Source organism: Thamnophis sirtalis, unplaced genomic scaffold (genome assembly GCF_051295495.1).
Source record: "Thamnophis sirtalis isolate CommonGarterSnake01/CBP01778 unplaced genomic scaffold, rThaSir2_p1.2 scaffold_3, whole genome shotgun sequence".
Lineage (NCBI taxonomy): Eukaryota > Metazoa > Chordata > Lepidosauria > Squamata > Natricidae > Thamnophis > Thamnophis sirtalis.
Window position 1 is genome coordinate 37187970 of NW_028261383.1, and position 25347 is coordinate 37213316.

The window sequence follows — 25347 nt, forward strand, 5'->3', positions numbered from 1 at the left end:
CTTCTTTGGGAACAATTTCAGGACTGGAAAATTATGTTTTATATGCAGATATAGGTAAAGTGGAAGTTTTCTGATTCCGTTAAATAATTATGAATTGATAAGTTTGGTAACGTTACAGGTAATCCTCGGCTCATGACCACAATTGAGCTCGAAAGTTCTGTTGCTAAGCAGGACTATTAAGTTAATTTTGCCCCAATTTAAGACTTTTTTTGCCTCGGTTGTTAAGTGAATCACTTCAGTTGCCAAGTTAGGAAAACGGTTGTTAACCGAGTCTGGCTTCCCCATTGACTTTGCTTCTCAGAAAGTTGCAAAAGGTGATCACATCTGCAACCGTCGTAAATATGAGTCGGTTGCCAATCATCTGAAAGTTGATCACGTGACCTTGAACATGCTTCAGTGGTTTTGAGTTGTAAAAACTGGTCAGATGTCACTTTTTTTCAATGCCGTTGTAACTGTCACTAAATGAACTGTTGCAAGTCGAGGACTGCCTGTAGAGATGTCCTTCTGAGGAAACGTTAACTGCTTACCATTCTTTCTGTTGGCAGGGAGCTGAAGTTATACAGAGAGTGTCCCTACCTGGTCGTCCAGTCACGTGGACCGGGCTGGGTTTAGCTCGGGTGCTGGAAGGCAGTGTGGTAGAATTCCATATCAACAATGTGCCATTTTCTATGGAGTATGATATCCTGCTGCGCTATGAACCTCAGGTAAGACCCCTTTGACTTTCCACTTGTCACTCGGCTGCTGCTTCTCCATTGAAATACGTCAGTGGTGAGATTCAAATTTTTGTACTCCCGGTTCTGTGGGCGTGGCTTGATGGGTGTCGTGGCTTGGTGGGCGTGGCTTGGTAGGCGTGGCAAGGGAAGGTTAATGCAAAATCCCCATTTCCTCCCGATCAGCTGGGACTCGGGAGGCAGAGAATAAATGGGAGCGGGGCCAGCCAGAGGTGGTATTTACCGCTTCTCCAAACTACTCAAAATTTCCGCTACCGGTTCTCCAGAACTGGCCAGAACCTGCTGAATACCACCTCTGAAATACATCCTTTGGGAACACAACATTTTTATTAATTCTGCCCTTCATAATTTAAAACAGGGGTGTCAGACTCAATTTCATTGAGGGCCGAATCAGGGTTGTATTTGACCTGGGGCTGGGGGAGGGTATGGCCAGGGGGTGTGTGGCCAGCTCGACTCACTCGTGTTGGGGGCGCCTGTGGTGACCTAAGCACTCTGTCTTTGGTCCTCCCGAGCTCTGTTTTCGACGGCAGAGGCACTGTTGCTGTTTCCAGACCGGCCCCATGGGCTGAATCTAAAGACCCCACGGGCTGGATCCGGCCCACAGATCTTGAGTTTCATACCCCTGATTCAGAGGTGAGTTCCTACCAGTTCGCACCTATTCGGTAGAACCGGTTTGTCAAACCTACCGAACCGGTTAGAAGAGGTTCCACCAGTGGACCCGGAAAGCAGGCCACACCTACAGAAGAGGTTCCAAACTTTTTTGAAACCCACCACTGGTCCTTGGATATGATTATTCTACACTATCATGCTCATATTTATAAAACTCAGTGCCTCTGTGAAAGGTAAGGATGACTACTGCGTTTGTGGTGCAATCAGAACATTGCGTGTGTTGAAGTTGTTTGAACGCAAACCAAAGATGCCTTTTAAAAAACAAGTTTACATCATATTCTTATGCATGACAGTGCTGTGTATGAGGTAATTTAAGGTGGTTCTGACAAGTGTCGTCGGCATCATATCCGGTCACATGGGCGGCAAGCCACTCCCATCCGGTCAGATGGGCGGCAAGCCACTCCCACAAAGGAAACCACACCCACAGTAGGTTCGAACAATTTTTGAAACCCACCACTGCCCTGATTTAAAATGTATGATATACTGTACTCATCAGAAATCAAACCTTTAATAAAATGATTAGGGATTTATAAAATGAAGGCATCAGCGTAATAAAAGCATGTTAGTGACAAGACTGCAATGTGCAACCTTTGCCGTTTTCTGGCAACCCTCCCCATTTGGAAAAAATGGGGTTCACTTAACAACCTTTCTTTTCACTTAATGGCCACGTGATTTGTTTAACGACTGCAAGAAAAAATATTGAAAAAATTGGTCTGGACACAGGGGTGCCTCTACTTATGATTTCTAATTGAGGTCCTAAATTACCTGCAATGGTTACTTTAACAGAATTCCCTAAATTTTCATTGTCACTAACTATTTAAAATGGTGAATTTCAACTTCATGAATGTAAAGTTTAATTGGCACGGTTGTTTTGGTTTGCTGCTAAGTTTCATCTGCAGCATTCACGAATTTTGAGCTTCTACTGCAGTCTTTTTCAATCTTGGCAACTTTTGTATGGATTTCAACTCCCAGCCAGCATGCTGGGAATTGAAGTCCATGGATCTTAAAGTTGTCAAGTTTGAGAAACATTTCTCTATCTACTGTATTATTTCAACTTCTCTACCTGCTGTGAGGCCTCCACTTCCCAAACTATTCCCTTTGATTTTGTTATTTTACAGCAACCTGCTGTACAGAAATAAAACATCTGGAGGCCATTGCATCACTTGGTCCTCATGCCAGGAAAAAATGTGTCCGCTGCCCGGAAAATCCCTGTTAAAGGCCTAAGTATAGAGCCTGTTTTCTTTTTTTTTAATTGGCAATCACCAAAACAATACTCTTAACAACTCATGTCATTGTCAGGGAGGAACTGATTCCAGAACCTGTATCCTCAATTGCCTCTAATTTTTTGTCAGGTTATAAGTCATGTTTAGCTAGCAGATTCTCAATGATCCTTATAGCAGGAGTGTCAAACTCAAGGCCCGTGGACCAGATCAGGCCCTCGGCAGTTGTGAAATTCAATTTTTTTTACTATGGGTTCTGTGGGCGTGGCTTGGTGGGCGTGGCAGGGGAAGGAAACTGCAAAATCTCCATTCCCACCCAACTCTGGGGCCAGCTACAGATGGTATTTGCCGATTCTCCAAACTACTCAAAATATCCGCTACTGGTTCTCCAGAACCTGTCAGAACCTGCTGGATTTCACCCCTGGCCCACAGGGTGCTTAGATCTGGCCCGTAGGATCATCCTGGAAATAACGGAGGACCGCCCTGCGGTGCCTCTGCCAGTGAAAACAGAGCTCTGTTTTTGCTGGCAGAGGGCTGCAGGAGGATTCTCCCCCCCCCCACCCCAAAGCACTGCCCGGGCCACCACAGGTGCTCCCAACATGAGTGACATTGAGCTGGCCACGCCCACCATGGCCATGCCTACCCAGCCCACAAGGTCAAACACAACCTTGTTACGACCCTCAATAAACTCGAGTTTGACACCCCTTCCTCACAGGAGCAACGTATTCCATTTCTCCATTTATTTCCCCCACCTCTGAGCAAGGAATTCAAACCAAGTCTTCCCATTTTTGTTTAATAATACGTGGCTTGGAAAGATTTCTGCAAATCTGCCCCAGGAAGAAAGTTGTGTTGGTCTAAAATTGTCTGTGGAAATCTAACGGGGAAAATCAGTCCTCTTTGCTGGTGTTGCCTGTGGAAAATCCTCCCTTGTCCCACCCCGCTTTAAATTTCTTCATGCTCCCATTCCTTTTGTCTTAATTCCATTTAAAGCCCTCAAAACACGGTCTTCTCATTCATATATAAGTCTGAACAGTTTTCACCTTACTATCTGTCCCTTATTCTTGGCCGGACTGCTACCTGGCAGTGTTTCTCAACCGTGACCATTTTAAGATGTATGGACTTCAATTCCCAGAATTCCTCAGGCTGCATTGCTGGCTGAGGGATTCTGGGAGTTAAAGTCCAGCCATCTTAAAGCTGCCAAGGTTGAAAAACACCACTATGTGGTTTTTGTCACTGTCTGCCCATCCAGCCACGTTACGCCATGGGCAATGCCATTTGTTCCCCTCTTCTTTCAGTTTGCAGGAAAATGGGAAAAAGTGAAGGTGTCTGTGGTGCGACCTGGGCCTGTCCCCAGCGGTAGTCCATGTGGAAACATCATCCCTGCTGATGACTTGATATCTACCGCTCTCTTACCCACATCCCGGTATGTTTCAGTGAAAAACTAGAAAATAGAGATACCTTGACTTCATTGCTGGGAAAGTGTAGTTCAAACTGACAAATACAGTAGTCCTCGACTTACAACAGTTCATTTAGTGACCATTCAAAGTTACAACGGCACCGGACAATGCGACTTATGACCGTCTTTCACAGTTACGCCCTTTGCAGCATCCCCATGATCATGTGGTCAAAATGCAGATCCTTGGCAACTGGTTCATATTTATGACCGTTGCTGTGTCCCAAGGTGAGGTGATCCCCTTTTACGACCTTCTCCCAAGCAAAGTCAATGGGGAAGCTAGATTCACTTAACAACTGGGTTACTAACTTATCAACTGCAGCGATTCACTTAACAACTGTGGCAAGAAAAGTCACAAAATGGGGCAAAAATGTTAACAAATGTCTCACTTAACAACAGAAATGTTGGGCTTAGTTGTGGTCGTAAATTGAGGACTACCTGTAGTGATATTTTAATTGCTGAGAAAGGGAAATATTAAGAGGGCTTCTATAGAGATTCTCAGTCATCCAGGACGTGGTTGTTCCAAAAGTGCTTTTTCATGAGGCAACTGGACTTTGTTTTTTTTTCTTTGAAGACATTTCGCTTCTCATCCAAGAAGCTTCTTCAGCTCTGACAGGATCAGTCAGAGCTAAAGAAGCTTCTTGGATGAGAAGCGAAACGTCTTCAAAGAAAAAAACAAGAAAGTCCAGTTGCCTCATGAAAGTCCAGTTGCCTCCTCTTTGGGATTAAGAGGGATGGATTTTGAGGCATTTATTGGCAGGATCAACTCAACTCAGTTCTCCATCCTGTTTGATCTAAGACTGTCCGGGCTTGTTTTAACTATAAAAATAATGGTTTGCAGGGATTTTTATTCTGTGTGCTGTGTCTATATTGATTCAGTAAATAAGTAAATCAGGAGACTGGGATGTGTAATATTTTAAATACTCAATGTCGATTCAAGAACGAGGATGGATTGCATTTTTAACAGATTCTTAATCTTCAAAACAGCATGAAGTTTTTTGTCTTCTTAAAAAGATGGAACAGACAGTAAAGAACTGTGCCAAGACATATTGAATAACTCCAGTGTGTTTGCATGAATTTTCTGTCATAATTTATTCTGCTTCTGTAGCTGAAATTTTTTAAAGCATAAGAACCAAATATAAACAGCATAATAAACCATCTTCACTAAGGTACCAGAAATCTCTTGAGTGGAAAAAAAAAAGGATTAGGGGTTAAGTTGGCAGCAAATAACAAAGCCTTAGTCAATTTTTCCTGGAAACCATGCTGTATTCTTCTGCTTGAAAGTCTTAATGACAATCTTTAGACAGACTTTTCTCTGTAGCCATGATACCTGGTGCATTTAAAATGCACATAATATTATTTTTGTGTATGTACCAAAATAATAAGCAAGTGAGATTTCACAGAAGCCTAAACTATTTTAGAAGTTTATAGTGTATGATTAGAAGTAGCACCAACTTATTTTGCTTCTCCTCCCATCCATAACAGGAGGCAGAGATTCCTTGATAATGCCATTCAATTGCCTCTATAGTACAGGGTGCAAGAAAGCCTTCTTCTGCCCATTTAATAGTCAATACAATACAATAGCAGAGTTGAAAGAGACCTTGGAGGTCTTCTAGTCCAACCCCCTGCCTAGGCAGGAAACCCTATACCGTTTCAGACAAATTGCTATCCAACATCTTCTTAAAGACTTCCAGTGCTGGGGCATTCACAACTTCTGGAGGCAAGCTGTTCCACTGATTAATTGTTTTAACTGTCAGCAAATTTCTCCTCAGTTCTAAATTGCTTCTCTCCTTGATTAGTTTCCACCCATTGCTTCTTGTTCTACCCTCAGGTGCCTTGGAAAGTCCTTGCTTAATGATGGTACTTGTACCCAAAATTACCATTGCTAAGTGACAGAGTCATAAAGAGAATAGAATAGAATAGAATAGAATAGAATAGAATAATTTATTGGCCAAGTGTGGTTGGACATACAAGGAATTTGTCTTTGGTGCATATGCTCTCAGTGTACATAAAAAAAGAGATACATTTGTCACAAATCATAAGGTACAAAACTTAATGATAGTCATAGGGTACAAATAAGCAATTAAATCATATTAGGAAACAATCAATATAAATTGTAAGAATACAAGCAACAAACTTACAGTCATACAGTCCTAAGTGGGAGGAGATGGGTGATAGGAACGAAGAGAAGATTAATAGTAGTGAGACTTAGTAAATAGTTTGACAGCAGTGAGAGAATTATTTGTTTAGCAGAGTGATGGCATTCGGGGGGGAAACTGTTCTTGTGTCTAGTTGTCTTGGTGTGCAGTGCTCTAAAGTGTCGTTTTGAGGGTAGGAGTTGAAACAATTTTTGTCCAGGATGTGAGGGGTCTGTAAATATTTTCATAGCCCTCTTTTTGACTCGTGCAGTATACAGATCCTCAATGGAAGGCAGGTTGGCAGTAATTGTTCTTTCTGCAGTTCTGATTATCCTCTGAAGTCTGTGTCTGACAGACAGTTGTAGAGGTGCAAATGACAGACTCAATAATTTCTCTATAGAACTGTATCAGCAGCTCCTTGGGCAGTTTGAGCAATATCATGAACCTGCACTGCTTAATGACCATAGTTGTGGCAGTCCCCGGTCGCCATCGTTAAGGCATCATCATTAAGCAAAGTCCTCTCGTAACCAATGATAGAATGTGTTGAAGCCACAGGAACCCTGGGGGCAAGTGACCATGCAATATTGGAATTCTACATTATGCAAACTCAAGTAGTAGAACAAAGTGAAACTAGAGTCTTGGACTTTAAGAGAACTAATTTCAATAAACTTAGAGAGAGGTTGGAAAAAATTCCATGGATGAGAACCCTCAAGGGGAAAACAACTCAAGAAGCTTGGGAAATTTTAAAAAATGAGATTACAAAAGCCCAGTCTAGCACAATACCAGTGAAGAAGAAAATTAACAGCTACCAAAAGAATCCAGCATGGCTGCATAAAGAACTCTCTGACAAATTGAAAGACAAAAAAGATAAGTATAAAAAGTGAAAAGGGGGGAACATAACTAAGGCAGAATATCAGCAAATAGCCCGAGCATGTAAAGATGAAGTGAGGAAAGCTAAGGCTCACAATGAAGAAAGACTTGCCACAAAAGTAAAAAATAACGAAAAAAGCTTCTTCCAACATGTTAAAAACAAGAAAAAAGTTAAGGAAACAATTGGTCCATTGCTGGGAGAAAGTGGCAAGAAGGTGACAAGCAACAAGGAGAAAGTAGAACTATTTAACTCATGTTTTGCATCTGTCTTTACACAAAGGGATAAAACAGTCCAACCTATCAAAAACAGCACCACAAAAATCAGATTAGGAACACAAATTGAAATAGGGAAGAAAATGGTAAGTGAGCACCTGTCTACCCTAGACGAGTTCAAATCACCAGGACCTGATGGATTGCACCCCAGGGTTCTGACGGAACTGGCAGACGAGATCTCAGAAGCACTGAACTATATCTTTCAGGGATCCTGGAGCACCGGGGAACTGCCAGAGGACTGGAAAAGAGCTGATGTGATTCCCATCTTCAAAAAAGGGAAAAAAACAGATCCAGGAAACTACAGACCTATCAGCCTGACCTCAATACCAGGAAAGATTCTGGAAAATATAATCAAGCAATGAATTAGCGAACACCTAGAAGCAAACAAAGTAATAGTCAAAAGCCAACATGGGTTTGTCAAAAACAGATCATGTCAGACTAATCTTATTGCATTCTTTGATAATCTGACAAAATTAGTGGACTAGAGGAATGCTGTCGATATAGTTAACTTGGACTTCGGTAAGGCATTTGATAAGGTGGACCATAACCTACTACTAGATAAAGTAGAAGAATGTGGGTTAGACAGCATCACCACCAGATGGATTCATAACTGGCTGACCAACCACACTCAACGTGTACTCCTCAATGGAACTTCATCTATATGGAGGGAAGTATACAGTGGAGTAACCAAAGGCTCTGTTTTGGGCCCAGTGCTCTTCAACATCTTCATCAATGATTTGGATGAGGGAATAAACGGGGAATTCATCAACTTTGCAGATGACACCAAGCTGGCAGGAATACTCTAGAAGATAGGCTAAAGATATAGAAGGATCTTGACAATCTTGAACATTGGGCACTATCTAATAAAATGAAATTCAATGGTGAAAAGAGTAAGGTTCTGCATTTAGGCAACCAAAACGAAATGCATAGGTACAGTATAGGTGGTACCTTGCTCAACAGTAATAACTGTGAAAGGGATCTTGGAGTCATAGTGGACAACCATTTAAATATGAGCCAGCAGTGTGCAGCAGCTGCCAAAAAAGCCAACACAGTTCTAGGCTGCATAAACAGAGGGATAGAATCAAGATCACGTGAAGTGTTAATACCACTTTATAATGCCTTGGTAAGGCCACACTTGGAATACTGCATTCAGTTTTGGTCACTATGATATAGAAAAGATGTGGAGACTCTAGAAAGAGTGCAGAGAACAGCAACAAAGATGATTAAGGGACTGGAGACTAAAACATATGAAGAACGGTTGCAGGAACTGGGTATGTCTAGTTTAATAGAAAGAAGGACCAGGGGAGACATGATAGCAGTCTTCCAATATCTCAGGGGTTGCCACAAAGAAGAGGGAGTCAAACTATTTTCCAAGGCACCTGAGGGTAGAACAAGAAGCAATGGGTGGAAACTAATCAAGGAGAGAAGCAACTTAGAACTGAAGAGAAATTTCCTGACAGAACAATTAATCAGTGGAACAGTTTGCCTCCAGAAGTTGTGAATGCCCCAACACTGGAAGTCTTTAAGAAGATGTTAGATAGCCATTTGTCTGAAATGGTATAGGGTTTCCTTCCTAGGCAGGGGGTTGGACTAGAAGACCTCCAAGGTCCCTTCCAACTCTGCTATCGTATTGTATTGTAACCAGGATGCCTAACTTCCTGTTGGCTTCCTTGTTGACCTTGCTTGTGCGATGCTGCAAAGGAATCCCAGAAATCTGGAGCAGCTGTGGGTTGCTGAAACATTTGGAAATGCGGGCCATTTACCAAACACCTGGTTCGTGATCATGTGACAACAGGGGGCACTGCAAATGCTGTAACTTTGAGGGTACGTGAGGTAGGTGCTGGAGACCTCTGTGAAGTGATTTGGCATTCTCATTCCACAGATACATTGTGCTATCACAGCCAGTCTGCCTAGAACAAGGAATCAGGTACACCATAAGGGTAGAGTTTACCCATTACGGAGGACGTGAGCATTTGCAAGGCGCTGCTGTACTCTTGGACTCTGTAAGTACTGAGATTGGTTAACCCTGGCACCCCTAGTGGAGGGAGGACCATAGCTGGAGGAACCAGTTGCAAATACCCAACCATATCCTCTTCTCTCCCTCTCTCCTTCTCTTCCTTGGAAGTTGGTTCTGGTGCCACGTTACTCCTCCTTGGAGATGTTCATTGCCGGGGATGCCGCCTCTATTGCTCGCAAAGAGACCTTTGAGCGCTACCGCTGTGCCCAGCAGGCTCACCCCGTGATTAAGGGGCCCACCCCGGAAGCTTGCGCCAAGTTGCTCACCAGCATGTCAGCCATCATTCACCAGGGGGCACTCCGTGAGTGTTAAATTGCCCAGATACAACCGCAACCCAGGGGCTCGACCTAGAAGAAATCATTCATGCACTAAGGGAGGCTTTCCCACTCACTCAGAGGAAGACGGGGAAAGTTCAAAGTGAAGCCCTAATGGGATGGGAGAGACAGTTCCTAGAGACTCTAGACCAGGGGTGCCAAACTCAATTTCCTTGAGGGCTGCATCAGGGTTCTGTTTGACCTCGGGAGGGGGAGGGAGGGTGTGTGTGGCCAGAGCTGGGGGTGGCTTACCAGCTCCATGTCACTCACTCCATTTTTGGCTGCAACCACCCCCTGCAGTCCTCTGCCAGCGAAAACGGAGCCCAGGGGGTGGGGCCATGCATGGGTCGGTCCTTTGCTGATTCCAGGGTGGCTCCTCAGGTCAGATCTAAGCACCCCATGCGGGCCTTGAGTTTGACACCCCTGTTCTAGACCCATGATAGAGAACCTATGGCACACATGCCACAGGTGGCAACGCTGTCGCCATTGCCCTAGCTCGGCTCCTACGCATTATGTGCATGCTGGCCAGCTGATTTTCAACTGCTCCACCCATGCTGCCCTTCCCTTCCCAGCAGTCTCCACGTGATGTCAGGTAAGTACAGGTCTCATGCAGAGGCTCTGGGAAGGCATTTTCGGCCTCCCCAGGCTCCCAAAAAGCCATGCATGGGGCAGCAGGGGGGGTCGCGTACACATGCACGGGGGGCATAGTATGGGGGGAACATTAAATTATGAGTGTGGGCACCCTTGCGCATGCGATAGCGCATGTGTGCGTCCTTTTGGCACCCGAGGCGAAAAAGTTTCACCATCCCTGCTCTAAGCCTTTCCCCACATGTATCTTAGCAAAGTGTGAATATGTCCTGGCAATCCCTTTTATCTGAGGTCTCCATGAGGTTGCTTTGACCTTGTTCCCAGCCTATATGTCTGTAATCCCAATGTTAAGAGTTTTCCTTTTAGCAGCCAATAGGTTGCAGTAGCCTTACTGCGGCTGCAATCTGAAAAGCAGCTGACCAATGGCGGAAGGATGGCTGTGTGGTGAAATAAGGGAGAGGAAACTGGATCTCAGCTGTCTCAGAAGCGCACCCGGTGCCTGCCAGCTATTGTTCAGGCTGCCTTTGAACACGGGTCTATGGCTTTTCTCTGAAGCCCGGAGGAATGTTAAAACTGCGTTCAAAGTCAACCTGAACCATAGCTAACGGGAACTGCGGGATTGCATTATGAAACAGCAGCAGAGATCCATCGGGCCCAGCACCCTGACAGCTGTTTTTGTGGGCAGCAAGCCAAGGCAGAGACCAGCTCAGATCTGGCATGCAACTCGCCTGCTACCTCTCCCAGGTGGCCTTCCAGCTGGGAGAGGCAGGAAGGGAAGCAGGTAGAAAACAGGTAGACCACAAATCTATAGGATGAGCCGCCTCCAAGTCTATTGCCAATGACAGCAGTGTTATGATTGGGACTTGCTTTCCTTGACAATGTGGAAAAGGACTTGGGGCTTGGGGAAGGCAAGATCATCAAGTCAGAATAGAAACCTTTGGGATTGGTAAGGGATATACCGTATTTTTCAGAGTACAAGACGTACCTTTTTCCCTCAAAAAAGGGTGAAAATCTAGGTGCAGTCTTATTAACTTATACAGCATTTTTGGCCTCCTGAAACCCCGCCCACTTTGCAAAAATGGCCATGCATAGCTTTTAGGAGGCTTCCAGAGTGCTCCTGGGGGCTGGGGAGGGGAATAATGAGCGAAAAATGGACCGATTTTTGCTCGTTTATCCCCCCCCCCCGCACAGTCCCAGGAGTACTCTACAAGCCTCCTAAAGGCTATGCATGCCGTCTTTTTTTTTTTTTTTTTGAAAAATGGGCCATTTTTGGGAGGTCTGCAGAGTGCAAAAACTTTTTTAAATTTGCCTCTTCAAAATCTTGGTGCGTCTTATACTCTGAAAAATACGGTAAACTATGCCTGTTTAGCTTTCTGTTCTTTCACAGCCAAGAGGCGAGTGGTCCAAGTGAGTGATCTAACTGAGCTCAGGGAGAAGAATCCTGGCTGCTCTTGTGCAAGCACAGACAGGGCTGACCCTGGCAAAACACCTTCAGATTTTCCCCCTTACATAATGGAGAGAGGGGATACAGGGTCATGTGGGCCTCAGGTCCATTTCTGTGCCAGTGGGAAGGAGAAACGACGGAGCTTATCACCAAAGAGCATCAAGTCCTTTTTCTCTGCTGCTTGTTCTTTCCTCTGTCTCCAGCCTGCCAGTGTGATCTCCAGGGATCTCTGAGTCTCGAGTGCAACCCAAGTGGCGGACAGTGTCAGTGCAAGCCTCACGTCATGGGCCGCCGCTGTGAACGCTGCGCTCCTGGCACCTTCGGCTTTGGGCCTGGGGGATGCAAGTGTGAGTGAAACTCCGCTTCCTTTCTCCTTTAAAGCACAGATCCGTCCCTGCCAGTCCAGCTCATGTGCTGCTGGAGACAGTACAGAAATATCGATCTAAGCGGGTTGCTTTTGCTGACTGAGCGTTGACTGGAAGTACCGTTAGAGGTGATGGAAATTGTTTAGGTGGGGCTTGTTGGGGTGAAGAAGCAGCTTGCAAGGACAGGATGAAGTTCACCCTCCTATCTCCATCTCTATTTTTGAAAATGTATTTAGTGGGAACTGGTCCTCTATGGAAACTTCAGCCCTTTTCCATGTAAGATAAACATAAAGGTTCCCCTTGCACATATGTGCTAGTCATTCCCACCTCTAAGGGGTGTGTGTGCTCATCTCCCTGTCAAAGCCGAAGAGCCAGCGCTGTCCGAAGACGTCTCCATGGTCATGTGGCCGGCATGACTAAACGCCAAAGATATATGGAACGCTGTTACCTTCCCACCAAAGGTGGTCCCTATTTTTCTACTTGCACTTTTACGTCCTTTCGAACTGCTAGGTTGGCAGAAGCTGAGACAAGTAATGGGAGCTCACTCCGTTAAGCGGCGCTAGGGCTTCGAACGGCCAAATTGCTGACTTTTCTGATCGACAAGCTCAGCGTCTGAGACACTGGTGGATGTTTTTTAATCAATCAATCAGAATAGAGCTGGAAGTCTTCACCCAGCTGGCTTTATGGCTAAGACTAGAACTCAAACTGTGCACACAGTGAAGCGCGTGATCACCGGGTGTTAAACCGGTAGGATCCCACCACTATGTATAAATAAGCCTACATGCTATTCAGTGGTGGGTTCCGGATCCTTTTGTAACCGGTACGCTGCGACGGGGCCAAGTGTCCACTTCGGGCACGTGCGCTGCACATGCAGGAACACCCACCACCCTGCGATGCTACAGCTGCTTGGCGGAGGTCACGCAGGCGCCGTGCGCTGTGCGTACGTGCGTAAGTGGCCATGTTGGCTTAAAAACAGGTGGTGAATGCGGCCGACTGGGTGGGCCCAACAAAACACTGTTCTGATACTGCTGATCCCAGCTGCCACCAGTACACCCGTACCGGGGCGTACCCGCCAGAACCCACCACTGATGCTATTGTTATTGTTATGATTCACTTCTAATTTCCATCTGTTTTGCTTTTTGAACCATTGGGGCCTGTTCCGCCTTCCTTCATCCCATAATGGAAACTCCCAAGGGCTTGCCATGATGTGATTTCTCTTTCCCTTTCCAGCATGCCAGTGCAGCAGCCAAGGGTCCCAGAGCAGCTTTTGTGACAACTTCAGTGGGCAGTGTCCTTGCCGGGCAGGTGTTTTTGGGCTTCGCTGCGACCACTGCCAGGCCGGTCACTGGGGCTTCCCAAACTGCCGGCCATGCCAGTGTAATGGCCGAGCAGAAGAATGTGAGCAACGGACAGGCAGCTGTTTGCATTGCCGGGGCCACACGGAAGGAAATCGGTGTGAGAGGTAAGGCAGGAATGGTTGGGGGTGCTGAGAGCTGGCCATTAGCTAATAGGCATAAGTCCATCTGTGACCTCCTGCATGGATTTCAAGAGTAACAGCAGCCTAGAATACAGATAGTCCTTGACTTATGACCACAATTGAGTCATACAGTACACTACCTTTTAGTTGTGAAAGATAATTTAGAAAATCTATTTGCAAAAAAACGTATGCATAACTGTTCTGACCCCCCCCCTCCGTACGCCGAGGCATTCCAAGACAAGATTACTGCTAGACAATTTATTTATAGTAAATTAACACACCGCCAAAATTTGGCAGCAATCCAGACTTCCAAGATAAGAAATACACACAAGAGCTTCTCCAGCCTTGGTATATTAGTTGAATCCTGCAAACAGCCTCCTCCCAAAGTCTCTCCTTATATACTCTCTTGGGAGGGGCCTAATTACAACCACCTGAGTCCAATTATCTTCTGTATCTGCGTAGTTGCTCTCTGCGTTTATCTGCCCGCCTTTGCCTGGTGTCCGGGACCAACTCCCTTTGGCTTTCACCGCTGCTCCATGCCTCAGGTGCCTCATGGTGGCCAACCAGCCTCTCTGGTCCCTGCTCGGAGTCTGAACCCTGTCCAGTGTCCAACCACATCTTCCAGAGCCGACTCATAGGGCCCCTCGCTGTCGGGACTCTGTTTGCAGCTCCAACGGCTCCTGCTGGGCCACAACACATAACTATGTATACCGTGAATGATTCATCACAATCCTGCCATTTGCCTAGGAGTTATCATCCAATGGCTCTCTCAGGCTCGGACACTAAACAAGGTTGGGCTTCTTTAATAGTTTGATTGTTAGATGACAAACCTCCTAGATAATATTATAGCTGAAGGCTAATATGTAAGTTGAAAAACACACACTTTAGGGGAAGGTAAAGATAAAGGTTCCCCTCGCACACATATTCTAGGGGGCGGTGCTCATCTCCGTTTCAAAGCTGAAGAGCCAGCGCTGTCCAAAGACGTCTCAGTGGTCATGTGGCCGGCATGACTAAACGGCGAAGGCACGTGGAATGCTGTTACCGTCCCACCAAAGGTGGTCCCTATTTTTCTACTTGCGTTTTTACATGCTTTCAAACTGCTAGGTTGGCAGAAGCTGGGACAAGCAACAGGAGCTCACTCCGTTATGCGGTGCTAGAGATTCAAACCACCGAACCACCAACCTTTCTGATTGACAAGCTCAGCGTCTTAGCCACAGAGCCACCGCTCAGTATTTTGGCCCCCCCAAAAAACCCTAAAAAAACTTTTAAAAAACTAAAAAAAAAGAAACTACATACAAAACTATAAAAGCACCAGAACTTGACCACCATTCAAATTGATTTTCTTGTAAGAGGTGAAAGCTTCGTATACAATAATTTTTCCTTTTCAGTCCTAAATAAATACCTTAAGTACAAATAGCACATTGCCTCTCGTGTAGTAGAGATCAAACGAGTAGACCTTGCTGAGTAAAAGCATTGTGTAGTAAGTATCAAAACTAGATCTTGGGAACAAATGGATATGGGAAGAAGAGGAAAGAAGCGAAAGAAACAAAACCGGAAGTAGAAATCTTGTATGAAGATGTAGTGAAGGAGAGTTTTAGTCCCATCTTAACCATGAAAATCAACTGGGCGACTTTGAGCCAGTCACTCTCTCTCAGCCCAATTCGCCTCACAGTTGTTGTTGTTGTGGGGAAAATAGGAGGAAGGAGGTGTGTTGGGCAGGTACACAAATAAATAAATAAAGTAGAAATAAAATCACGTGTTCCTAAAACAATCTCTTCCCTCATGTGCAGATGTGTCAGTGGCTACTATGGGAACCCAGCACTGTCCTTGGGTGGCCAATGCCGTCCTTGTCCTTGCCCTGAGGCTCCTGGCTCCGGGCGCAATTTCGCAGTCACTTGCCATCAAGACAACCCCTCTGGAACTGTGAGGTGCAGCTGCCTTGGAGGTTATACAGGCAAGTCCAGCTTTGGGGCACGAGGGCAGGTGTTCTGACCCAAGAGCATAAAGCAAACCCCTGGTCCCGACAAAAACCCCTTTTATTAATTTACTGTGATTTCTGCTCATTCACCGCAAAGTCTTTCAAGGGAGGATTTACAGTCACAGACCTTATCTGGCTTGGAGAGCTGCCAGGCTGATATCTGCAGAACTTAGCAAGGAGTCTCAGAGAGTCACAAAGCAATTAAGCGAACGAATTGTCTCCTGCAAACTCCACTCCCCTTTCGCTCCTCTTTTATTTCCTCTGGGAAGGGCCATTCATCGTCCACCTGTGGCCTTACTCCCAAGTTGACCCCTGTTCTTTAGTTGTTCCCTTCTTCTGGCAACTCTGTGCATGCGCACACTGGGAACAGGCTCCATCTGTTCGTCTGCCTCACTGATGTCTGACTCTGAAGGCTGCCAATAACTGGCTTGCAGCTCTGGCCCCCTCTCTGCCTTTGACGCAGCGCCCTCATCAGAGCCTTCTCCAGACTCCAGGACTGGCCCATGTTCCTCCCCAACCCCGTCACTGCTGCCGAATCTGCTGTCAGCTTTGCTGGCCGCTGGCGGACCACAACAGCAGGTCTTCATTCACCTTGTGGCGAGGTTGGGGGAATGGCTCATTACACCAGCTGCATTGAAAGAGCGGAACACAAGTCTGGAAGGCTTGAGAGGCTGGAACTGTGGGAGGTGAAATACATTTTGTTGGGGAGACAAGTGACTTTGCTCCAATAAAGGAAAACATTTGTAGCTCGGGGTTGAAATGAAGGATCCTGGTGGTCTCTGAGCTTGGTTGTTTTCTTGCAGACGTTTCATTACCAAACTAGGCAACGTCATCAATGGTAGGGGGTGGTGTTTGCTTAATTTATATTCTACTGGCTTGCCCTGTCAGTGTTGGTGGGAGTGACCCAGAGGTGGGTTCCTACTGGTTCGGTGGAACTGGTAGTGGAAATGGTGACTGGGTCGCCGAACCAGTAGAGACGGCATGCTCACCATGCCACGAACCAGTTCCCTGGTTGCCGCGGCATCTTTTTTAATGTTCTGCGCATGTGCAGACCTATTTACAGGCAACTGCTCAAGCGCAAGGAGCAAATTGCGCGCGTCCCGAACCAGCAGTAATGCCGGCAGAAACCCACCCCTGGAGTGACCTTGGTGGCTCTTTGGTTGTGCTTGCTGAGTTTGCTCCTGTTTGTCCCAGCTGTCCCAACTGGCACTCTTCTTTCACACAGGCCCGCGCTGTGACGAGTGTGCTCCTGGTTATTATGGCAACCCCTGGCAGGTTAGAGGACGATGCCAGCCCTGCACCTGTAATAACAACATTGATCTGGCAGACCCCAAATCCTGCGATCGACGCACAGGCCAATGCCTTCGCTGCCTCTACCATAGCGAGGGAGACCAGTGCCAACACTGCCAAAGGGGTTACTATGGCGATGCCACGCAACACACCTGCCGCCGTAAGTATCTGCTGCAAACACTGCCTCCCTGGATTTTATTTTATTTATTTTATTTATTTTATTTATTTTATTTATTTTATTTATTTTATTTATTTTATTTATTTTATTTATTTTATTTATTTTATTTATTTTATTTATTTTATTTATTATTTTATTTATTTTATTTATTTTATTTATTTTATTTATTTTATTTATTTTATTTATTTTATTTATTTTATTTTATTTATTTTATTTATTTTATTTATTTTATTTTATTATTTTATTCATTTTATTCATTTTATTTACTTTGTTTATTCTTTTATTTTTTATTTTATTTTTATTATCTTGTCTTGTTTTGTTTTTCTTGTTTGTTTTTTTATATGCCGCCCTTTTCCCCCGAAGGGGACTCAGGGCAGCTCACAATTCAAATCAGGGAAGGGGGGTACAGACAGAAAATAAAAAGACAAAACATAACAATACATAATTTAAAAACACACAACAGTCATACCATTCGAGACGGGGGCAACAGCTCTTTAGCCCCAGGCCTGTCGGAACAACCAGGTTTTAAGGGCTTTGCGGAAGGCCTGGAGGGTGGTGAGGGTTCGAATCTCCACGGGGAGTTCGTTCCAGAGGGTCGGAGCAGCCACAGAGAAGGCTCTCCTCCGAGTAGTCGCCAGCCGACACTGGCCGGCGGATGAAATTCGGAGGAGGCCTAATCTGTGGGATCTAATCGGTCTAGTGGAGGTGATTGGCAGCAGGCGGTCTCTCAAGTATTTTATTTATTATTTTATTTATTTTATTTATTATTTTATTTAATTATTTTATTTGTTTTATTATTTGTTTTATTTGTTGTTTTATTTGTTTTATTTATTATTTTATTTGTTTTATTTGTTTATTTTTATTTTTTATTTTAGAAAAGTCTCCAGGCTCATTGGCACAACCATGTCTTCATGGTCTTGCAAAAGAGAGTCACAGTGGAGGTCAATCTTATCTCTATGTGTGGATGATGCTCCACAGGAAGGGAGGGAGCCACCACGGAGAAGGCCCTTCTTCTGGTCCTTAGGAGAGGCGACTCATAGCATTCCCTCACTCTGGTGGGTTGGGTAGATATGACTGGGAAAAAGACAGTCCTTCTTATTAAAACATTTACTAAAAGATTGTGCAGACTGTCTTATTAAAAAGACAGCCTGTATTCTGACCTAGGCTTCCTGATACAGTAAAAAGCACACTTTTAGTCCCCAAAACCCTCTTTTTATTTCAAAGGCTGTGAATTATGTTCATTCACAGCCCGTAATGAGTCACAAATAGTTTGTAAAGAGTCCAACAGTATTCTGCCACAGTCCTTCGGGATAAGGCTGATAAGGGCCCACCTTTATCTTCCTTGAAACGCTGCCAAAGACCTAACTGGCAATTAGCTTGCAAGGCCACATGGAGCAAAGAGTCAAAACAGAGCTTCAGAATTTAAACTGACCAGCATGAACAAAGTTGCTTCCTGCAAAAAGCTCATGTGCCTTTGCTCCTCTTTTATGTCCTATGGGAGGGGTCAATCACCTCCAAGCCTTACTCCCGAGTTGTCCCTTTTGTCTTAACTGTTCTTGCCTTCTGGCAGCTCTGTGCATGCGCGCACTGGGAATAGGCTTCCCCTGTTCCTCTGCCTGGCTGATATCCAACTGTGGAGGCTCCTGAGGCAGCACATAACTCTTAGATGGCCCTAGCCCTCTCTCTGCCTGTGATGCAGAGGCCTTGTCCGAGCCTTCCCCAGACTCCAGGACTTGTTCTTCCCCAACCTCCTCACTGTCTGACTCCGCAGGCTGCTGGCGAACCACAACAGTCTGCACAATCTTATCATTTCCCAGCCATCTCCAAACTAAAAAGGTTTAGTTTATGGTGCCCAATGAGTTTGGCTTCTTTTTAATTGACATATTTATTTACTTCTCTGTAAAGATGGTTTGGCTTACTAATTGCGGTATCCTTTTTCCTTCAAAGAAGTGGGCTGAATATCATATATATATTTTCCCCCTGCAGGTTGCTCTTGTAACTATCTGGGTACTGTGCAGAACAAATGCTCCTCGCAAGACCAGTGCCAATGTGACCGGCACAGTGGGCAGTGCCAGTGCCTACCCAATGTCCAAGGACAGAACTGCGACCGTTGTGCCCCCAACTTCTGGAACTTAACCAGTGGGCAGGGCTGCCAACCCTGCGATTGCCATTCCTATTACTCACTGAGCCCCGCTTGTAATCAGGTCAGTCTGAGCTCTGGGTGGACAGGCATAGGCATCTTGATCAATGTTGTGCTGAAAACTGGAGTGCTTCCAGTGTAGAAGAACCTTATGGGACACAACCAGAAGTGGCATTCAGCCGGTTCGGACCGGTTCACCCAAACTGTTAGTGGAAATCGCGAGTGGGCCTGCCCACCTGCCCGGCTCTATGCTATTTAGGCAGGTTTTCAAGCCTCGCGCATGCGTGCAAGCCGCTCGTGCGATTTAAGCGCATGCACGGAAGGCCGAGCACATGCATGGACGGGGGGAGGGGGCGTTAAGATTTGAGAACCGGTAAAGAAAGCAAATGAATACCACCCCTGGCCATAACCTGGAAGACTCCAGCTTGCAGGAAGCCCTTGACTGATAGGCTGGGAGAAGGTGAGGAGAGTTTAATTCAGTTGTAGGCTTGATAAGAGGTTAAAAAGTGGGCTGGAGCCGTGATGGTGCAGTGGTTAGAATGCAGTACTGCAGGCTAACTCACTGCTCACTCCAGAAGTTCGATTCTCACCAGGTCAAGGTTGACTCTGTTTTCCATCCTTCCAAGGTGGGTAAAATGAGGACCCAGATAGTTGGGGGCAATAGGCTGACTCTGCAAACCACTCAGAAAGTGCTGTAGGCATTATGAAGCAATATAGATAGTCCAGTGGTGGGTTTCCATTTTTTTACTACTGGTTTGCTTGTGTGCATGATGCTTCTGCGCATGCGCAGAAGCATCCGGGCGGGTTGGCGGAGCCTCCCACCGCCGCCACTACTGGTTCGCCCGATCCAGGCCGAACCGGGAGCAATCCACCTCTGAGGTAGTCTTCGACTTACAACAATTCATTTAGTGACTGTTCAAAGTTACAATGGCACTGAAAAAAGTGGCCTTTTTCACAGTTACAATCTTTGGAGCATCCCCAAGATCATGTGATCAAAATTCAGGTGCTTGGCCACTGGTTCACACTTATGACCGTTGCTGTGTCCCAAGGTCATATCATCACCTTTTACATCCTTCTGACAGCAAATTTCCCTCCATCGTGAATTTAAATAATTTTGGGCAGGAAAGCCATATTGTCCCAAGCTGGCTGATGTCCATAATTTTACACCTTATCTGCTGCATAGGTTTGTTGTCATTTCTTCCACCTTGGTAGTGTTCAGATATTGTTAGTCGTTCAGGAAACCAAAACAATGAGTATTAATACTACCCCTATTGTAAGATTACAGTAACAGAATTTTGCAAGTCTGAAAGTACTCCTCTCCTACCTTGCCTACACTTCGCTGAGAACTAGGGAGGTCCCTTCTGAGATGTTTTCTCTACTCCCACCCCTTCTTTGGACTAAGTTTTCTGTTATTAGACCATCATCTATACTGGAGCTCTTCCTGTTCCCCCAAGGTTATTCTCACAAATTTAGATTCTCTTGTAGCTCCCATTACCTCTATTGGGAAGTGTTGTGGCCTGCCAACAGCCACTGTCAGAAGAGTCAGACAGTGAGGAGGTTGAAGAAGAACATGAGCCAGTCCTGGAATCTGGGGAAGGCTCTGATGAGGGCTCTGTGTCGGAGGCAGAGAGGGGGCCAGAGCCATATGTCAGTTCTCAGCTGCCTTCAGAGTCAGACATCAGTGAGGCAGACGAACATCTGGAGCCCGTTCCCAGTGTGCGCATGCGCAGAGTTGCCAGAAGAAGGGAACAGCTAAAGTACCGGGGCCGACTTGGGAGTAAGGCTCCAGGTGGACGATGAATGGCCCGTCCCAGAGGAAATAAAAGGGGAGTGAAGTTTGCAGGAGACAATTAGTTCGCTTAATTGGTCCCTGACTCTCCGAGATTCCTTGCCAAGTTTTGCAGATATCAGCCAGTCAGCTCTCCAAGCCAAATAAAGTCTGTGACTGTAAATCCTCCTTTGAAAGACTTTGCTGGATGTGAATGAGCAGAATTCACAGTAAATTAATAAAAGTGGTTTTTGTTGGGACCAGGAATTTGCTTCATGCTCTTGAGAAGCCTAGGTCAGAACAGGAAGATACCAGGAGAAGATAATCAGGCTTTACAGAGAATTAAAACTTCAGTATGTTTTAACATTATGTACTACTGGTATTATTAACATTGTTATTGATGCTGCCCTTTCTTCCTGCCTCTCTCCCAGGCCTCATATTGTATTTCTACCTCTGCCCTTGTTAGCAGCCTTGGATCCTCTAATGGCGCCTGTCTTTGTAGTTCACAGGGCAGTGCCAATGCCGGCCAGGATTCGGAGGCCGCACCTGTTCCGAGTGCCAGGAGAACCATTGGGGTCAGCCGGGTCAGCAATGCAGAGGTAAGAGAGAAAGCAAGATGTGAGACTCTGTCAAAATGACAGACTGCAAAATTTAAATCTATCGGGGGTGGGGGAGGCAGTAGGATAGGCGGGTTGCTTTTAAAAGCAAAGTAAATGTCTTGCATCTACTAGAGTCTTAATATTTCTATTTAAGTTCATTTTTTAAAAACTACCAAAAATTTCATCAATGAAAAGTGGCATTTTAGCATAGTGTTGATTTATTTATTCCAAAAACTGAAGAAAGTGTGGAAGAAGGTAAACGAGTCCTCCACAGAGATTGTGACAGCCAAGTGGGCAATTATATCCCTGAAAGCATGCAAGCAGTCAAGTGGATGAAATTATGAAACAACAGTCCTTCTTTTAAAACAATCCTGCCTGAAATAAGGGCACCCACGCTGAGATAATAGAACTTTTATTATTGATTGGAATAGATAGAACGGAAGCATACGGGTGAAATCCTCAACTTACAACCACAATTGTAAGTTTGTGTTTCCATGGCTGAGCAAGAAAGTTAAATGACTTGTACCCAATTTTATGACCTTTCCTGCAAATAGTTAGGCAAATAACTGCTTAATGACCACGTGATTAAATAAATCACGTGGTCATTAAGCAAGCCAGGCTTCCCCTATTGACTTTGCTTGTCGAAAGCTGGCAAGAAAGATGAAAAAGTGATCATGTGTCCTGGAATGCTGCAATCGTTGTAAATAGATGCTGGTGGCCATGCGTCCAAATTCTTTTTTTTTTTTTTGTAAAAGTTTTTTATTTTTGGGCAAACAAAAGACAAACAAAACATAAAACCTTCATCAATTTACATAATTCTGATCATATGACTGTAGGAATGCTGCAGCAGTCATAAGTGTGAGGACTAGTCATTTTTCAACGCCATTGTAACTGTGAATGGTCACTTAATACATGAGTTGTGAGTTGAGGACTGACTACCTGTTTGCAGAGGTGGGTGGCAGCCGGTTCGGACAGGTTTGGGTGAACCAGTTGTTAAAATTCTGCCCAGTTCAGTGAACCTGCTAATCCCACAAATGGCTGGCCCCGACCCCGACCAAAATACAGCCTGGAAAATGTCCTGAAAAATGGTCTGAAAAATGGTCCAAAAATGGCCTGAAAACAGCCTGGAAAAAGTCCTGGAAAACAGCCAGAAAACAACCCAGAAAATAACCTGAAAAACTCCCTGAAATCAGCCCTGAAAATGGCTCCAAAACAGCCTGAAAAAAGGCCCCCCAAAACAGCCGGAAAACAGCCCAGAACACACACTCAAAAAGGCCCTGAAAACAGCCCTGAAAATGACCTGAAAAACAGCCGGAAAATGACCTGAAAAACAGATGGGCGGGGCCAGCCAGTGGTGGGATTAGCCCGAATCAGCCCGAACCGGCCACACCCAGCCAGCCACACCCAGCCAGCCAGTCATTAGTGTAGAGAACTGGTTGTTTAAAAATTTGAAGCCCACTACTGCAAATATGCAAAATGGGAAAATGGCTTTGATGTCTGAGGTTCAGTTCAACTTGTTAAAGGAATTATTTCTGGAATAATGCAGCCCTGCTGAATTTAGCTTGCTAAGGGGCACTGTGTAGAAGAGCAGAGATGGTGGGCTAAGCTTCTTGTCTGTTTTTGGCAGCCTGCGATTGTGATCCACGTGGGATTGAGAAGCCGCAATGTCACCGGACTACTGGGCACTGCTCCTGCCGCCCGGGGGTGTCTGGCGTGCGCTGTGACCAGTGCTCCCGTGGTTTTGCTGGCGATTTCCCTGCCTGCCAGCCCTGCCACCAATGTTTTGGAGACTGGGATCGCATTGTGCAAGATCTGGCTGCCCACACTCGCAACCTGATGCAGAGGGCTCAACAGCTCCACCAAACGGGGCTTGCTGGCGCTTTCGAGGGTCCCTTCCGTCGTCTGCAGGACAAACTGAGTGCCATCCAGGCTGTGGTCAGCGCTCGCAATGCCACCGCCACTGCGATTGCTCACCTCTTGCATAATATGGACGATATACGGTAAGTCAAAAGGCAGCCCAGCCCCAACTTCCACGAAACTGAATCAGAATAGAGTTGGAAAGGACCAGGTCCAGGCCCCCACTCAAGCAGGAGATCCTATACCATTTCAGACAGGTGGCTGTCCAGTCTCTTCTTTAAAACCTCCAGACTCGGGAGGCAGAGAATAGATGGGGGCGAGGCCAGCCAAAGGTGGTATTTACTGGTTTTCCAAACTACTCAAAATTTCCGCTACCAGTTCTGGGCACCTTCAGTGTTTAGTCATGCCGGCCACATGACCATGGAGATGTCTTCAGAAAGTGCTAGCTTTTTGGCTTTGAAACAGAGATGAGCACCGCCCCCTAGAATCAGGAACGACTAGCACATATGTACGAGGGGAACCTTTACTTTTACCTATAGACCAGTGGTGGGATTCAAGTTTTTTACTACCGGTTCTGTGGGCGTGGGTTAGTGGGCACGGCATGGCTTGGTGGGCATGGCAGGGAAAGGATACTGCAAAATCTCCATTTCCTCCCGATCAGTTGGGATTCGGGAGGCAGAGAATAGATGGGGGCGGGGCCAGTCAGAGGTGGTATTTACCGGTTTTCTAAACTACTCAAAATTTCCGCTACCGGTTCTTCAGAACTGGTCAGAACCTGCTAAATACCTCTTTCTGGATTTATATCATCTACCACCAAAATAATATTCCTACTGGCGGTAGCTCTTCCAAGACTGATATGCATCTGAAGAATTTCTGGATATAAAGCTTTCTTGTCGTTCTCTATTTCAATGTTTCTCAAACTTGTCCCCTTTAAGGTGTGTGGACTTCAACTCCCAGAATACTACAGCCAGCTTGGCTAGGGAATTCTGGGAGTTGAGGTCCACACATCTTAAATTAGTCCCTAAAGAAAAAGCATCCCATTGGATTAACAAGTCTTGGCGGGGGGAGGTATTTCATGTCTCCCTCTTGCTCTGATCAGGCAGGAGATAGCTGATATAACAGAAACACTGACCCAGCTGGAGGGATTGCTGACAGCCACCCAGGACAAGAATTTTAATGCCAACCACGGGCTGGGCATCCTGGAGCGTGGAGTTCGGAGCCTCAATCTCAGCCTAGCAGACCTGAAACACCAGCTTAACATTCTCATAAACACCAACGTGTTGGGTAAGTGTTTTCTGTCATTGTGGGGTCTAGAAAACAAAGCAATCCACAGCTACAAATCCCTTGTTTATATACAGGTAGTCCTTGACTTACGATCAAAATTGAACCCAACATGTTTGATGTTGATGTTTATTGGTCTTGTATGCCGCCCACTCCCGAAGGACTCCGGGCGGCTTACAATAAACAAGGGAAGGGGATAAATAAACAAAACAACACTTTAAAATACACAACAGTCACTGTTTCCGTGGGGCTGGATATTTCGAAAGCCCCCCGGCCTGCTGGAGCAGCCAGGACTTAACGGCTTTGCGGAAGGCCGGGAGGGTAGTAAGGGTCCGGATCTCCACGGGGAGGTCGTTCCAAAGGGCTGGTGCTGCGACAGAGAAGGCTCTCCCCCAGGGAGTCGCCAGCCGACATTGGTTGGCAGATGGAATCTGGAGAAGACCTAACCTGTGAGATCTAATCGGTCTATGGGAGGTAATCGGCAGGAGGCGGTCTCTCAGGTATCCAGGTCCGATGCCATGTAGGGCTTTATAGGTAACGACCAGCACCTTGAAGCGGGTCCGGAGACTAATGGGTAGCCAGTGCAGCTCGCAGAGGATAGGTGTGACGTGGGTGTACCTGGGTGCACCCACAATCGCTCGCGCGGCTGCGTTCTGGACCAGCTGAAGCGGCGCTCTAGGCGTCTCTTGGCGCTTCA

The 25347-nt window shown here is 45.9% G+C and overlaps 1 protein-coding gene across 1 annotated transcript in view; it reads left to right on the forward strand.

Moving 5' to 3' along the window:
* LAMB2 (laminin subunit beta 2) overlaps positions 1-25347 on the forward strand; it is a 76869-nt gene that overhangs the window by 37042 nt on the left and 14480 nt on the right. The window contains exons 14-25 of the mRNA XM_087708711.1: positions 546-704; positions 3916-4043; positions 9237-9357; positions 9480-9672; positions 11921-12064; positions 13313-13544; positions 15350-15513; positions 16763-16987; positions 18992-19209; positions 21416-21512; positions 23140-23512; positions 24469-24653. Coding sequence (XP_087564837.1) covers positions 546-704; positions 3916-4043; positions 9237-9357; positions 9480-9672; positions 11921-12064; positions 13313-13544; positions 15350-15513; positions 16763-16987; positions 18992-19209; positions 21416-21512; positions 23140-23512; positions 24469-24653 — 2239 coding nt within the window. The remainder of the gene's footprint in view (positions 1-545; positions 705-3915; positions 4044-9236; positions 9358-9479; positions 9673-11920; positions 12065-13312; positions 13545-15349; positions 15514-16762; positions 16988-18991; positions 19210-21415; positions 21513-23139; positions 23513-24468; positions 24654-25347) is intronic.